This window comes from Scatophagus argus, chromosome 9 (assembly GCF_020382885.2).
Source record: "Scatophagus argus isolate fScaArg1 chromosome 9, fScaArg1.pri, whole genome shotgun sequence".
Classification (NCBI taxonomy): domain Eukaryota; kingdom Metazoa; phylum Chordata; class Actinopteri; family Scatophagidae; genus Scatophagus; species Scatophagus argus.
The window spans coordinates 21,875,986-21,892,758 of record NC_058501.1 but is presented as its reverse complement, the minus strand read 5'-3'; the positions used below and the strand labels follow the sequence as shown (position 1 = coordinate 21,892,758).

Genomic DNA, 16,773 nt, shown 5'->3' with positions numbered 1-16,773 from the left:
TAGCTGTCACAAGAAAGACACAAAGTCCATTCCGTTTGTGAGTGTGGACAAAAAGATCAGCCATGAACTGCTGGCTTACTGCTTATTGTTAAGCAAATTTACTAAAGAGCTGTATTTCAGAATATTTTTGAGCTACTTCATACTTCTACCACGCTACAGTTCAGAGGGAAAGCTGACAGCTGAAGTGTCTGGTTACTTACAAACAAAAACAGTATAAGTAAAGTGTAACTTTGCTTCACTACAGCAAAAATATACTCATCAATGCATCAGCAATGACAATCCATTAATATTACATAGCACTCACAAGAGTCAGTACTATATAATAAACTACCTACATTGGGAGTATTTTTGATTTTCAAAGGGCATTTCTTTGCCTTGCTTTCACTTTATGCTAAGTGAAATTCTGAGTGCAGAACTTAGATTTTTTTTTCTTGAGATTCTGCAATTTTTACTTGAGAAAAAGCAGCTGCTGACTAAAACAACACGAATAAAGAAAAACGCCAACGTAGTGTCACACTGAGATGCAAAATAGCCATGAAACGAGAAGGCAAGACAGACAGCTTCATAAAGATTTAACTTTCTGTTAAACTACTTTAGTCATTCGTGTGTGAGTTCTTTCATTTTTCATCACATTATACAACGTGTTAGCTTATTTTCACGTGCCATGTTTTTTGATGATGGTCTGGTTTAATTCACGCATTGTCTTCTTAACAGAGAATCAGTTGATGAGACAGAGTTACTCAGTTGTGCTGACCTTTGACACCAACCTACTTAGTCCCTATCAGCGGTTGCTCCATCCTATACATACAATCTGCTGCAGGCTGAGAACACATCCTGATAAACTCATCCCAGAAGATACTGTGGCTCCTCTGTGTGTTATCAGACTGGGGTCTATTGTTTGTTACTTCATATTTCCGAGGTGTTTCTACAATTTTCTTTCTTTTGTATACATTTGAATTTTATTTGTAATCCTTTTTTAGTATATTTTTGCGCTTAAGCATATTGTGTTCTTCTCTTTTGCATTGCAACAGCTGTCAGGCTGGACTTTGTAAATCTGCAACGTCATCATGTCATCCTACTTATCTGTCTGTTTTAGTAACTCTTGATATTGTACTGCACCTCTTTTTCTGCACGTTTGGGAACAAGGAGTATAATAAAGTGATTACAAATAAGTTATCTTGTTTTTTTAGCAGACAACAAAGTCTGATGTGCTGTCACTTTTAGTGCTTATGATGGCTTTGTTAGCCATCTTTCAAAGTCAGCAGCTTCATATACACTTTATAGACAAAAGTATTGGGACACCTGACCAGTACTCCAACAGGGACTTTAATAACATTTCATTTTAAATACACAGACAACTTTGTAGCTCTAACAGCTTCCACTCTTCTGTGAAGGCTTTCCACAACATGTTGGAATGTTTCTGTGGGAATTTGTGCCCATTCATGCAGTAGAGCATTTGTGAGGTCACACACTGATGTTGGACCAAAAGGCCTGGCTCACAATCTCCGTTCCAGTTCATCCCAAAGGTGTTGGATGGGGTTGAGGTCAGGGCTCTGTGTGGGCCAGTCAAGTTCTTCCACACCAAACTCATCCAACCATGTCTTTATGGAGCTTTGCTTTGTGCACTGGGGCACAGTCATGCTGGAATAGAAAAGGGCCTTCAACAAACTGTTGGCACAAAGTTGGAAGCATAGCATTGTCCAAAATCAAGAATCTTTATTGTCATTATGCAAGACACACCGAATTTTGTTCAGCAGCTCTGAGCTTGACATGTCCACATCTAAACACTTGCTTGAGATACTTCACATGTTGTATCAAACTGCAGAATTATAACAAAAAAATCTTAAATTACCATCTTGACTGCTGAACTGCCTTCAACTAATGTGGTCATCTGCACAGATCACTTCAGCTGAACTTAAGTGAACCCACCACATGAAATGTCTCTCACAGCTGCACTCTTTCTACTCATTCTGTTGTTAGCGCAACGCTGTAATAAATGCTCATAAACATAAACCACACTATTGTCCAAGACCACAAGAATCGTCACCTCTCTGGTTTTTCCAGGTGTCGAGAAAAGTGTTGTTTTTGAACAAATATGAGATGTTTTCAAGCAATACTCATCCCCAGAGTGTACACAACAGATTCTTCCTTCAGTTATATGAAAGGTGAAAGGCTCTATATTCTGTCTAGAAAGTTATCTGCATTTTTTCTGCTGCAGTTTAAGGCTTAAGTGGGGAGAATAAGAAATGTGATCTCTCTCAGACTGTAACCTACCATGCCAGTTAGTGGATGTTGCTGGGATACTCCAACACAACATCTAATGTACAGTTTCTTTCACTATGTTCCTGCAGTGATCACTAACTAAGAAACATGATCTGCAATCAGCTCTGGCTCCAGAGTTAACCTTTGGGGTTTGAGTCTGTTTTGATTCCACATGCAGAATATTTGAAGGCAAAATTGAAATGTATGTAAGTCTTTCATTAGATGTTTCAAGCACATTCTCATCACAACTTTATATCAGGCCTTTCTGTCAGTCTCCTCTGTCATGTAATCCATCTCACCACCAGATGGTGATCAAATGGCATCCTTAAGTTCAGGACACGCATCCTCAGGTCTCGTCATGTGAACCAAGAGCCTGTGTGGATACTGCAGAGCCCCCTGCTGGTCACTTGAATTATGTTAACAAAGTGTGGTATTATATGGGTCTGTTAAGTAGAAAATTTTCAAAACAAAGTGACATCAGGACTCAACCCTGGTGGTCCATGGTCATCCAGCTGTTTGTGCTGAGTTAGGTGGTACATAGATCATGAACACGAATGTACGGGGAACAATTCGTTCATCTTAAATACTGAGACAATGCACTTCAAAGTGCAAAGTAACTTTGCTAGGAAAACAAAACTATACTAAAACAATACAAAACCACTGCGTAAATGCTTGTGGAGAAATTATTTTCAAAGTTGTCTGCGCTGATAACGACAAATTGACAGTGGGGGGTAAACGTGATTTGTGACTTTCTGTAAAATAACTTTTATCGTGTTTACGTACTTTTCCACAACCTGGCAACATCCGTCAACCGCTTGTCTCTTGCGTCCGCACGTTGCGTTGATCAGCCGCATACACACACACAGACGAGACTCAGACATCATGGCGGACGTATTGGACCTTCATGAGGCGGGAGGCGAGGACTTTCCTATGGATGAGGATGGCGATGGTAATAATAGTATTTATACCAAATGGTAGCAGATGCTCCATAGCCATGGCTTTCAAATGATGTATAAATATTGAGGTCTAACGTTACATCAAAATGGACGTAGTCGAAAATGCTACTGCGTGGTAGCGGGCCTGTGCAATGCTAACAAGCTAACTTTAAGCTAACAGCGCACTTCTGGTTCATTCAGACGCTATTTGTAAACGAACTGGGTGGTGGTTGTTTTGTGCTCAAATGTTTCCTCCACTTCAAGTGAGCGAAATGTTTATTTAAACGGTCTTCTCTTAACAGCGTAGCTTGCATTAGTTTAAGACATAACTTGCCTAATAACACACTTACTGGGTTATTAGCCACCGTTAGCGTGCTAATGGTGTCTTGTTATATTACTAGCTAATAGTTAAATGCAGTGACTGCACAGAAATGACAAATCAGATGTATTTCAACGTGAATATGATGTGCTACTGCATCGCTCACACAATTAAAGCGCGAACCACAAAATCTGTGATGGAACGCCATCAACATGCATAGATTTTGACTTGTTCAACTTTACTGCACCAGAAAGCATCCACAAGTTAAAGGAGAAAGCGAAGAAGAGGAAAGGACGAGGCTTTGGCTCGGGTGAGTTACCGCTTGTTAGATCTGTTCCTCCTGAAGCTTTTTATTTTATTTTGTTAGCATTGGTGTTACCATTGTTGAGTATTTGTTTGTGTTGTTGTTCCCAGATGAAGGAGCCAGGTCCAGAATTAAAGAGGATTATGATACTGTGGAGCAGGATGGAGACGAACCAGGCCCTCAGAGATGTAAGTTTTGCGGTTCATATTAAGACATACTGTACTTTTGTTTTAATGTTAGTGAGTAGAATAACTGAACACATGCACTGCTCTGAAGTGACTGTGAATATAAAGCTCCATTCCTCTCATTCATTTATGAATGTGGCTCAGAAGGTGTCGTGATGGTTAGGCTACTATCTTGTATTTGTCCTGTTGCAGCTGTGGAGGGCTGGATCTTGTTTGTGACCGGAGTACATGAAGAAGCCACAGAGGAAGACATCCATGACAAGTTTTCAGAGTTTGGAGAAATCAAGAACCTGCACCTCAACCTTGACCGCAGAACAGGTTACCTCAAGGTGAGACAAATAACCAAGCATCATTAGCATGTTTCAGTGTGTCCTTCTTTTCATGGAAGACACTTTCACGCCAAGTTGATGCGCACCTTTTATTTTTTATTTTGTATTTTTCATTGACGCAGCTTCCAGGCCACTTGCTTGTACAATCAGGTTACTAATGCGATTTTTACTTCTGAAAGAAAACCTTTGATGGGCTGTGCAGTCGCTCTGTTACAGTGTAATGAAGTCAAAGTACGGCTGCCATGGTACACTACACAGTAAACTTAATTTAAATAAAAAACAACAACAACAAATGGCCTTTTTAGTGTAATTTAAGGTGGTTTATATTTTTTGGGAGAGGGACAGGGTCACCACCACGATGCCAGGTACATCAAGTTCAAAGCTTTGGATTGAAATACACTGAGAGAAGCTCCAAAAGTCATGTTGACTCAAGAAAATTAAACATTTGTCCTTGGTTCTCTGAATCACATTAATAGTTGCTTAACTGATATTTTATCTAGTTTGAGAGACGGAAAGCTGCTTATACTAAACTATGTTACTTTCACATTAGAGAGAAAAACTCCAGCAACTCTTATATATATACTAGTGTAGTATATGTATGTATAGAATAGCCTTACTGTTAGATCAGTGCCTTTCGGCTTATGGTCTTCATCTGGATCATCACCCTCTTCAGACATTTTGCCTTCCCCATGCATCTGGGAAGTAGGCAAAGTTAGCAGAAACTCCTCATTTGTTTTTAAAAGATATCGCATTGCAGTAACAAATGTTTTGTTTACATCCTTCCTAATTGCTGTGAGACGTCATTTATTGTGTGTATGAAACCAGACACCTTCTAAAAGTGTGTGTAAAGCAAATTATTGAACTAAGCCCTATGCCGCTATTACTTCCCCTTGGATAGATATCCTTCATGTATATTTACGATCTATCTATAATTTTGTGGTCCCAGTTTTACATATTGTGCTTTTAAATTGGTCTGTGCACACATCTGTTGCATGCCTGTTCATCCTGGGTGAGGGACCCCTCCTGTTGCTGTTCCTAAGATTTCTTCCTTTTTTATTTAGCTGAGTTGAGGATCAAAGAATCAGAATCAGCTATATTTGCCAAGTACGTGTGACCATACAAGGAATTTGACCCCTGGATTTTTCTCTCTCCTGTGCACCATACAAAATACAAAATGACAAATAATAATAATAAAAAATAAAGTATTTACAGGAAGAAAAAAAACAAGATATAGATATATATGTACCGTACGTGTAGTGCAAACAGTGTGATGGTTCATACAATGGCAGGTGGATTACAGGGAGATCAGGGAGACAGCCTGTCATGTCAGCATAGTGTCATGCTGGACAAATTGTGAATCTCTTTTTAGTTTTAGTCTCATTTTAGTGTGTTAAAACTTGAAAATATGTTGAAGGTTTTGTAAATATTTGCTGTGCACCATTTCCCCTTATACAGTATGGCATGCACATGTTGACCCATTGGGGTTTTTTCAGTCGATATGTTCAATATATTCCTCAATACTCATGTAAGCCACAAGGTGGCAGCAATGTTCCAGTTAAGTAAGAACAAAGCATCTTTAGCCTGAAACTCTTCCTCCGTAGTAATTTCACTCTAGCATGGACAATGTCCATGTTTATTACAGGCCATCTGAAAATTAATATGATGAAATAACAATCTTATTATATACATTATATGTTCTTAGACATCTTTTTAAAGTTTCGGTTGCAAAATATGGGGTGGTGGCTCAGCTTTTATCCTGCGTTTGGAATGTGTTTGCCCAGTGTGTAGGGCTATTACAGTAGACAGTCTGAATAAGATTAGTTGGTTGAATGGTGAAAAGTTAATTAAAATTGTAAAGTGCTACTAAATTCCAAAGCATTGTTGCTATAAATGTGCGATAACTCAGAGGGTTTATTGATTATTGTCCATAGGGATACGCACTGGTGGAGTATGAGACATACAAAGAAGCCCAGGCAGCCATGGAAGGGCTCAACGGTCAGGACCTGATGGGCCAGCCTATCAGCGTTGACTGGGGATTTGTCAGAGGGCCCCCCAAGAACAAGAGGAGGTGAGGGTGGTGTATGATTATCTGTGTGTGTTTGACTGTGGTGGTAGAATTATGCCAGTTAAGTCACTTTCATACTGTGTTTATGTCAATTTTGGAGGAATTTACCCAACCCCTGATGTTGGGTGTATTTTTTAAGCTATCTAGATAAAATTGATCAGTATGATCTAAATTATTTCTGTAATGTGGTTTGTTAAACAAAGACAAACCACTTATTATATTTTAATTTCAGCAACTGAACTTTATTTTCTTATTTACTATTATTTTTTTATTTATTTATAATTTTTTCCATAGGACTGGTGGGCGGAGACGCAGCAGAAGTCCAGACAGGAGGCGGCGTTAAGTCTGACGGCTGTCGTTGGGTAGAGGAGTTGTCTATCACTGTCACAGGCAGTTTTAATCCTCTCATCCTGTAATATGCTAAATTCCTAGTTTTTGTACAATATTTTGGAGTAACAGTTGTTGTGGCGTGCAGTTGTGCAATTTCAACCATTGAGATAAGGAATTGTGCTTCTTTCAGAAATGAATAACAACAGACAAAGTTGGCGAACAGCAGCATTTCCTTTTTACGTAAATTGTTAGTGCTGTTTTACAACAAAAGGATATCCGCTCAACGTGGAAAGTGAAACTAACTAAACTTTAATGCCAGCTTGTACGTAGCACATGGTTTATGGTTTTCATGATTCCTTCAAAATGTTGTTTCAGTTTGCTCAATGTTGTGTGCATTTTATTGTGCTGGAGGTTTTTTTTTTATTACTTGGGGGAAAATTAAACTTTTTAAAAGATGAGTGTGTGTCCTGTTGTGTGTGTTTATTGAGCACTCCTAATGACGTTCAGTATACATCATCCTCGATGACCTCACCCAGGCAATGGTTTTGTCATCTCCAAAGTCCTTGTCACTCTGGACTCAGTGGCCCACTCATAGGTTACTTGAACTAAAAGCCCTTGCCCTTTATTTTTCTGCAGCCAATTGGCAGACGAACGTTTTATGCTCTGTCCTTCTCGTTTGGTGTTTACTCTGTGAGGGAGCATCAGTCAAAGTCCACGTGAATAACCATTGGTGCTTATAAATGTCAATCAAGTAGACCCTTCTCTCTGATTGGGTGGCTGTTATGGGGGGCGGGTTCAATTCCTTCGCTTGACGTTGTTGTTGTAAGTGGTGGAGAAATTACTTTGTCAGTGGTGGTCCGGTTTGGGGTTTTACGATTAGTTCTCCCTGTGAAGATGCTGAAAAGTTAGGAATTGTTGGTCTTGCAAACGTATACGCTACTCACAAGCTGATACCTGCTGCAAAACTAAATGGGACGATGAGAAAAACATCTGCGAGGCCGCTCAAGGTAAGCAGTAAAGGGATACTCTAGCTTAACGTTAGCCAACGTTAGCTGCTGATTAGCCAGGCTTGAAGTAGCCACTTGCTAGCCAAACGTTACGCTTCGGTCTACTTATTGAAAAATTAACTCCACTTGTTTGCGATCAGCATCCATGCACGCGTATGGCCGTTTCCCAGAGGGTTTGATAAAATATTGTATTAGCTCAAAATAAAGTTACTGCGCTGAGTGCAAGCGGCTCATGAAGCCCATGCGTTTGAACGCCTCAAATGCGTTTATGTAAGCATGTGTATTGTCCGTTGATATTTTGTTCCAAAGAATAGTCGTAGCCATAATAGATGGCTCAGAGTCAACACTTGGGACAAACCATCATCAGTAGCAATGCTTGCGTTTATTTCCCTTGGCAAGCAGGTTGTTTCAAGAGAATTGGTTGCTGAACATAACATTAGCTACATGAGCTGTCAACTATCGCGGTGCAGTTTAAACATTGCGTTTTAAAGTTGTGCCTTAAAGTTGCTCTTTTGTCAGTTGGATCCGTACCTTTCTGAATTAACGCTAACTCACATTTTATCGGCTACATTTCAAATAGCTGGCAGTCACGATCCAGATTTTCTGAGCCCGGCTTTAAGGTGCATGTGTGATGTAACGTTTACTTAAAGCACCAGCTTAGAGAAAATTGTCAGAGTTAACTGTTTACGCTCTTACGTCAGTGTCCTAACGTCTCACCAAAGGACTGCTTTCATTAAGCTACCGTTTAGTGGCCGCTTGACATTTCTACCCAAAGCCAGATATGTACGACTACAGCCGGAGCTAGCTGGTCATTGGGTTCAGTGTTCTGTGCTCGTTCCGGCTTAAAGGCGGAACAACAATGCCCTTTCATTCCGTGGTCGTACCTTTCATACAGAAGGATGAGGCTGAATAAACGGCGCAACGTTCTCGCCTTGAACAGGGAGTGTGGAAGGTGCTCAGGACTTTGTTATTTGTCGTCATTTCCAACATAGCCACGATGAGAGAGGGTAGCATTACACTTTGCCTTCAATTATTCAGGTGCTTGTGTTTGTGGGCTTTTTTTGTTTTGCCGGGACACCGGGCAGTCAACGCAAAAAGTATGAAAGAGGAAGTTTTGTGGCTGCACTTGCGCGACAGAGACTGTTTGTGTTGTTAAAAAGCCACATTCCTTTTGAAACACTCACACACGGCAGTAAGTAGGAACCTCATCCTGCATACAGGGTTGGTGAAATTTCAAGAAGCTGGTTGTTGTGTCGTAGAGAAAAGAAATGCATCCAACTCTCCCACCTGGACCTGTTGTTCCTGGTAGCAGTACAGAGTGAAGCTTGAAATGTGGGAAACACAAACGACTGCCTGGCAGTTGCAAACAAGCCTTGATCTGTAGCAGTGTGGGAAGTTATGAACTGCCAGCTTAATGCTACCAGTTATGACTGATAGGTTTGCCTGTTTTACTGGTGCTTGTGGTAAATAATCAGCCACGTGTTTTATGTCTTACTATATCTCTGTGGATGATGAATTTATTAAACTTCATTTCTGGCACTTACCATGCACTGTGGCTCATAGATGACAATATGTTGCTACACACTCTGTGCAAGGTAGTGTGAGGTTGCTCTGTCAGGCTTCATTGTGCCAGTCCTCAATACTTCAAGGAACACATTGATGAGTACGGCAGCACAGAGCACCTCGGGCAAGTACCGTATTTTAAGTAGGATGTAGCATCCTTCCCTGTGCAGTTCAGATTCCACACTGCCAGGCGGTAAAATAAAAAATATCATGAAATGAAAGGGGTTTTGTAGTGCCACTCAACGCAACAAAAACACAGTTTAACCATGTTGTAAGTAATTACATTGTAGGAGCTGGGTTATGAATGCTTGAATGGCTCTATCGGTCAATGCACAGCCACTAGATTAGATTATCTTGCAACCTGCCTCCAGTGATACAAAACCGGGCAGAATCATTTCAGAACCTTTGTTCACAGCTGAAGTTTGATTTTCTTTGAACCACTTGAATTTTCTTGATCCCAATGAAAACGTGTGACTTGCAATTTGCAGCTTATAATGCAGAGATCTCCGACAGCATTTAAGTGTGCTGTGGTAAGCATTTCACCAAAAACACATAAACACATCATGTGTATTTATAGTGAGACACATCTTAACATGGAGTCTTCACTTCTCTCAAAGGTTTTGTGTTTCTATCTTAATTGTGTTTCATATTGTCAGTGCATTCGAGACAAGTCATGCTTACTGTTTTTGTACTGTTATGACTGTCTTGCTGAATATAGTGTTTCACAGGGTATCTTTGCTGCTTCAGCAAGTCAGAGGGTATGAAAATTTAAATTCCTCTCTAGCCGGGCTCCCCCAAGCAGCTGCTCACCAAGTGCGTATGTTTGTGTGCATCAGGGATCCAGTGTCAGTTTCAGAGTCAGGCCCATTTGGCTGTGCAGGTATTCCCAAGGGATCTCTCAAACATGGTCAAATTAATAAGTAAATAGACGAGTGCTTCTTTGGGTTAGTAGATCAGACACATGACCTCTGTGTCAAGTATATGTACATCTGAGTTTTGAAGCATACAGACTCAGAAGAGAGCAGTAGAGCAGGAGTAAAGAGCAGCACCTGCTTCTTTTAGGATGCTTTTTGGTTTCATTATTGTGAAGATGAAATGAAACGACATATCATAAATGTCAAATTCATACAGCCTTACGTCTGTGTTCTTATCTCAAAGGGACACCGTTCAAAAAGACAGGAACAGATATTACACAAAAGAGAAAACTACCTTTGTCCCCTCACTGCTACAGTGCGACGGAGATCAATAGGTGGCTTGTCTCCTAGAGGCCTCTGTGTCCAGACAGCAAGTCATAAAACTCTTGGAGCCCCACCCTCCCCACCATGGCTGGTTGCCTGCCAGTCTTGTGACACATCAACCAGCCAGTGCCCAGGGCGGTTTGTGTCAGGGTGGAGGAGAGACAGAGAACTGAGGCAGCTACCTGGATGCCAGCAACTGCTTGACTGTGCACAGCATGTTGTGGACAGTAGGCTTTCATTGAATGCTTCGGGATTATGTTTAGAAAACTCTCACAGATGTTATACAAAGAAGTGACTGTGAAGTAGGCTGGAACCGTTGTAAGAGGAAAGATATAACCTCACACCATCCAAGCATCCGTAATATTTGGCATGAGACACCGCTCCCCCAAGAGAAGCCATGGTAATGAGATTTTGTGCTATCAGTTAATTTATATTTTCACTTTCTCTTCATCTACATACTGCAGAGTGTGGGGAATTAATATTGATAATATTTGCCGCCAGCGCAAACTTCATATTGTTTTCTGCTCTGTCAGAATTTTTGGTACATCACGTTATGCAACTGTTTAAATAACATAATTACTTCATTAAAAATGACTTTTAAAAAGTGGTTGTTTGATAAAATTTGATAATTTTAGGTTGCATACCAGCAAGCAGTGACTGCTTGTGACTGCTGTTATGTCAGCAGTTTGTCAGCTTTGTGATATATTTTCACAAATATGAAAACCTTTTGCTTTATGTTGAAATAATTTTTATATATTTGATGTTTAAAATAACATAACAAGAAGATATTGCATCAAGTTTTGAGATACCATATTATTGATATGAATAGAAAAATATACAATACGAGATTAAAAAATCTGAAGTCATCATTTTGATTGTTTGGACAGGATGATTTCTGTTTAGTGGAATGACTGTTGTGAGAAATAAAATCACTCAGTTGGCTAACTGGATTTGGTGTCACTACGCTCTCATTTATGGGCTGAATGGGAGCAGCTGCTGAGTCAAGTGCAATGCCTAATGGTAAAATTCGGAAGTCTGGCCCATCAGTGGACTTCATATCAAACCGGTTTGAAGGTGCTTTATACCTGCCCAACCCTTGTTTTTGACTCACTCCTTCCACACTTTCTAAATCACTATCTTTTTGCTGTCGTTACTTTTGCAGTCAGCATTGCTGGTTGCTGCTGTATGTAATCTTAAAGTATTTAAAATGAAATTGCAGTATCAATGAGTCATAATCTAACACATTGCTATCACATATTATCACAGACGATACGATACACTCCTACTCTGATATGACACTCCTAACCTCACCTGCAGATGATGTGGCCTCTTTTCACCTCTGTTTGTGAAACAGTCAATCAATGTGCTGTTTGTATAGTTGACAAGTTAATTGAGTAATTTATTTCATAGGACAGCAAACTACAGAAAACACCTGGTAACTAGTGGATGTGAAACCTAACAAAAGTACCAGAGGAGGGTTAGACTGACCGTATTGGTACCTGTCAAAGAGGCTGTAGCTGATGGATTTGCCAACTCCACCAGCCAAAATCTGCAAACATTTGTTTAGGGGATGATGGTTATTTCATAGCCTTGTAGCGGGTGTATAATGAGATTTAGATACCACTTAAGCCTGTGGACAACAGTGTAGTTTCCTGTGTAGACAAGAAGACATCAGTCCCTCAGTCCCTCCAGCCCTGCCCTGTTGATCCAGGACAGCAGGAGTAATCCCACACACAGCCCTGATGAGGAAGCTGTCACCCAGGATGACATCACACAGGGAGTGACGTGAAGACATCCTGCTGTGTACAGGCCTGGCCTGCAGCACGTGGGGATTCACATGAGCATTAGTGCTGCCCGCCTGCAGATGCGGCTGCTTGCTTAGCCACTGGCTTTAGATCGAGTAGGGCTTGGTTGGCTTCACATTCAGGCTGATTTTGGAGGGGTAAAACATTTGAAGTCATGTCTTACAACATGGTGGTTGCAAGTTGTAGCTCTCTCCTTTTTTGTCTTAGAAGCTACTGTCTCTTTTGCAGCAGTCTTATTTGTTAAGTTATTTCTAAAACAGCACAGCATGTGGTTTAAATTGTCATCTAAAATGTCTCCTGTTCCTCAAGGGTTAATATGCAGATTGAAGCAGGAGTCATCTTGCTTGCCTTCTAAATGAGAATTATGTAATAACGAGTACATTGTTTGTACACTAAGCAAAAAGGATATTCTGTCATCGACAACTCAGAGACATTATTATTTCCAGCGTAATAGAACAGTATGAGAGGTTAAAATTTTCTGCTGTACTGTACTGTAGTTATATTGCATATGTTGTAGTTCATATGTTTTTCTCCACTCTTTGTTAATAAATAGGCAGACATTGTTCAGATGGATGCTAAGGCTTTTCTTCAAAAAGGCTAAAAATCGATAAAGAGGCTGCGAGGGCTGAATGAGGACTTCTCACCCACAGTCTGGAGTTCAGATCGGCAGCTTTCAGGGATATTGAAACCAACGCATAATGCTCACCAAGTGAAGCAATTTATCTATCTACCTCTGTGCTTCTGTAATCTAAATATTCTGCAGCAGTCACTCTCAGTGTCTTGTTCTGGGTTTCTTTTAGTGTCTGTTTCTAAGACAGTGATGCATTGGTAGCAGATTAACTTCCACTTCCTCACTGCCCTCATTACATTTTCTGCTGTTTCAGGTGTTCACCACCCTGACACTGCACAATGTAATGTGGTTTCTGTGTGGAATGTGGCAACGCCACTTATGGTCCCCTGCAGCGCTCTCCACAGCAGCGGGCTTCATGTGGCTGTTAATTAGCAATCCTTGACTGGTGATTACTGGGCCTGACTGCAGTGACTTGCCCCGGGCACAGACTAGGAACCTCTGAGGCCAGCCTTAATAGGCTGCCTAATAAACTGTCGCTACAGATAGACAGAAAGGAAGAAAATAAATCAAAGACTTACCACAAGAGGTGAACAATATACTTTAGATAAATTTTAAACACATTATATTTGAACATTATTTTACATTAAAAATTCAAGATGCTACTGTACATATTCAGAATTACGTGCTAACAAGGCCATCTTCATTTTTTGTGTTCTACTAGATCACGGTGCTGTAATGTTTAAGAAAAGAAAAATCAAAAACTTTCCGACTGAATAATGAATAATAGATGAGAAAAAATTTTAAATGTTATCACTTAGTCATTAAAACCGATGAACTGAAATATCTTTGTGAGAATTATATCACGTCTGAAAAGAGTACTTATACCAAAATATGAGTATTATTTATAGCAGTCTCAAGTTGAATCACAGGGATTGTGGACCAGAGAAGACCAGATGCACTCAAAGGATACGCATCCTCATCCTATTTAAGAGGAGAACATGTGCGACTGCTGTACCCATAAGGAGAGGTTGACCTGCCGTGTGGGCATAAACCTTTGTCCTGAAATTCAATTCTGAACATGTTTTTTTCTCCACTAAAGTGTGAGTTTGTCTGCCCAGCATTGGCTTGCAGTTCAGCGTTTTGGGGAACTAAGTGAATTCTGAGATCTCTGCTACATGCCCTGCTACACCATGACATCAGCTCTCAGACACTTTGATAAACACTTGTGCCCAGAAGCAAATACTGCCCATTTCAGTCGGCTGGACTTGGCTGTTATTACTTTGCTCCAGTGAATATCAGCACACACCGAAGGGAGCCACTATATAGCACTGTAATATGTCTTCCATGGCCTGGGAGACATTTTGTCTGAAGCCAACACCTTGTCGTCTGAATAGTAGGTACAATGGAAGATGAGTTTACGTCACATTGAACCTCACTTGAACCCCTCCTGTGCGTAAGTGGGTGCCCGCCCTAACTCCACTTGCTGTGCTGTGCTCAAAACAGCGCATTTTCTCTTTTGTCTTCATGAAAATTAGGCCTAAATTGGGCGGGTGTCTGGATGTCAAGTTTTAAGAGAGCAGATGACATTACCAACATGTGATTGTCTTTGGCATTATTAAGCGTTCACCGGGGTGTTTTTATTCCTCGAGGTGTTTAAATGTTAGTTGTCTGCACAGTGCAGAGTTTCCTTGTTTTAAACTGTGATTATGAGCGGATTATTTTTAGACTATCTGAAACAGGAGGTTGCTCTAATTCTAGCAACTCAGAGATTAGGTGGTGATTCTCTGGGTGCATTGGTGCTGTAACTGTGCTTACACAGTTATATTGTTCAGATGCTAGATATTCTGAGCTGGCTCTCTAGTGACTAATGGGTGTTACAGATCTGTGTCCTTATGAGCAGTGCTAATAATAGACCTACTATTAGGTATACAGACCACTGTTTTTCTTAATCCATGTGTTGCAAGGATTCTGTGAACATTTCTTTTACTAGAGTAACCTCATTCAGAGGCAGCAGCTCAGTGATAAAGTTCAAAGCTACTGTAGTCTGAGGTTAACACGTATTGTGACTCTGTACACTTCAACAATGAAAAAGAGCTCAAATTCATGATCAGTAAGTAAATATTGTTTTGGGTTTTTTTTTTTTTTGTATTTTGCCTTGAGCTCTCACCAAGAAAGAGGTTCACATGGATCAGGTTTGGATGGTTCTGAGCCAGCAAGCATGATACGGAGGCCGGGAGAGGGAGGTTAGACTTGGCAAATTTTTGTGTGATGACTGGACAGCTTCTGGACTAGACCAGCTCGAGTGGCATGGCCTTCGAGAGGGCAGGCACGGTGTGGAATCTCTGACATCAGCTGCATTCAGGCTGGTGTTGTCTTACGTGTGAAACACTCAAACGCCCACAGCTGGTGGTCAAGCCTTCATCAGGGTACTTGGAATGTGGATGTTTCACTCTGCAAAAATGTAATCTCTTCGGGTAATAATAATATACTTAAGATATTTTCTGAGGCATGTTTTGATTTCCTTGTAGAACGCTGATCTTTTCCTACTTTTGAGAGTTTTGAATCCCCACTTGTTTGGAAGTACTCGATAAGGTTGACATTTATTACAGTGTAGGCCGAGGCAAGTGGTGAAAATTGGTTTATGTCCTTATGTGGTAAGAAGATAACCAGTCCTTCCTGCGCCCGTATCTTTGTTCCTTTCTCCACTAAAGATTAAAACTTTCTTTGATTCACGTGAAGGAGAATTTTTTCAGCTAATGGACTTGACACGGTCCACTAGTTCCCTTAATTCACATGTCAACAGTAGCTCTGTGGATGTTCTGTTTTGCTGCAGTTCAGTGGGTTTTATTGATTTTTCTCCGATAGTCATCTCACTAGTATATTTCCTTTTGTCCAAGGGAATGGTCACACTCCAATTTAGTGTATTGATTTCTGAGATGTTGACCAATAGGGACTGACATCATCAGTCCCCTCCCTCAATGCAGGTCAAGCACATCTGCTCCCCTGAGTGGTTGAATTAGTGAGGCAGCAGTTTACAGGAAGTAATAACTAGAAATGCAAACTTGTGTTTGCTTCTCTTTTTATTGCTTGAAGATGAACCTTTGGGTTTCCTCCTCCATGACAAATACATTAGTTAAAGTGCTTCATAAATGAAATTATTTTGACGTTGAGAGAAGAGGAAAAGCATTGACACCCTTTGCTATGTAAACCTCTCCCTGCAGCAGTCCTGCGTAAGCCTAAGGGCATTTTTAACAATGCATTGCTTTATCATATGTTTCAGCCTTATGCAAGGCCTTGGAAACGGACATGTCTGTGTTAGACTGTTCATATGATGCCTTCATTTGCCCTTGAAGATAACTGATGTTGCAGAAAATGGCAAAATTGACTGCAACGCCTTCTCTTTTTTCTTCACAGGCAGAGCAGTTCTTTCATGCTGTAATGTTGTTTTGTCAACACATCAACAACAACGCCTTACCTAGCAAGGCATTTTCTTGTCCAAGGTTGTAGGGTCCACTGATAAAGTCTTTGTTTTAATCTCTTTACTTTTTAGGTATCCTCTAGCAGAGATTCATTCTTTATAATATGTGTACAGAAGAGCCATTGTACTGCTCTCTTCAGCTGAGAAAAACTTTGGAAGAACTTGGTAAAGGGCTCGGCGTTCCTCCATTCCTCAGCCGGCCAGCAATCAGCCTCCTTCCCAGCTGTAGCTTTCATGTTATATAATGAGTCAGTGTAGGCTGACTGGACTCAGTCAGTAACCAGATTACAGCACTCCAGTGATAAAGACAGCTGAACGACATTCATCTCGCCACACCTTTGTTTTTCTTCCTTTTCTGGTTTCCTTCAGTCGTCATGTGTTT

General features: G+C 40.6%; 2 protein-coding genes across 3 annotated transcripts in view; both read left to right on the top strand.

The window, feature by feature from the left end:
- The first annotated feature begins 3,057 nt into the window (after positions 1-3,057).
- On the top strand, positions 3,058-7,187 carry rbm8a (RNA binding motif protein 8A). Its single transcript, XM_046398705.1, has 6 exons — positions 3,058-3,211; positions 3,767-3,826; positions 3,931-4,008; positions 4,198-4,334; positions 6,266-6,402; positions 6,694-7,187. The coding sequence occupies exons 1-6, from the start codon at positions 3,145-3,147 to the stop codon at positions 6,740-6,742; spliced, it is 528 nt and encodes a 175-aa protein (XP_046254661.1). The 5' UTR covers positions 3,058-3,144; the 3' UTR covers positions 6,743-7,187.
- A 336-nt stretch (positions 7,188-7,523) lies between these two features.
- The window catches only part of otud7b (OTU deubiquitinase 7B), a 32,596-nt gene continuing 23,346 nt past the window's right edge, over positions 7,524-16,773 (top strand). For both annotated transcript variants that reach the window (XM_046398704.1, XM_046398703.1), the window contains exon 1: positions 7,524-7,736. The gene's annotated coding sequence lies outside the window, so the exon portion shown is untranslated. The remainder of the gene's footprint in view (positions 7,737-16,773) is intronic.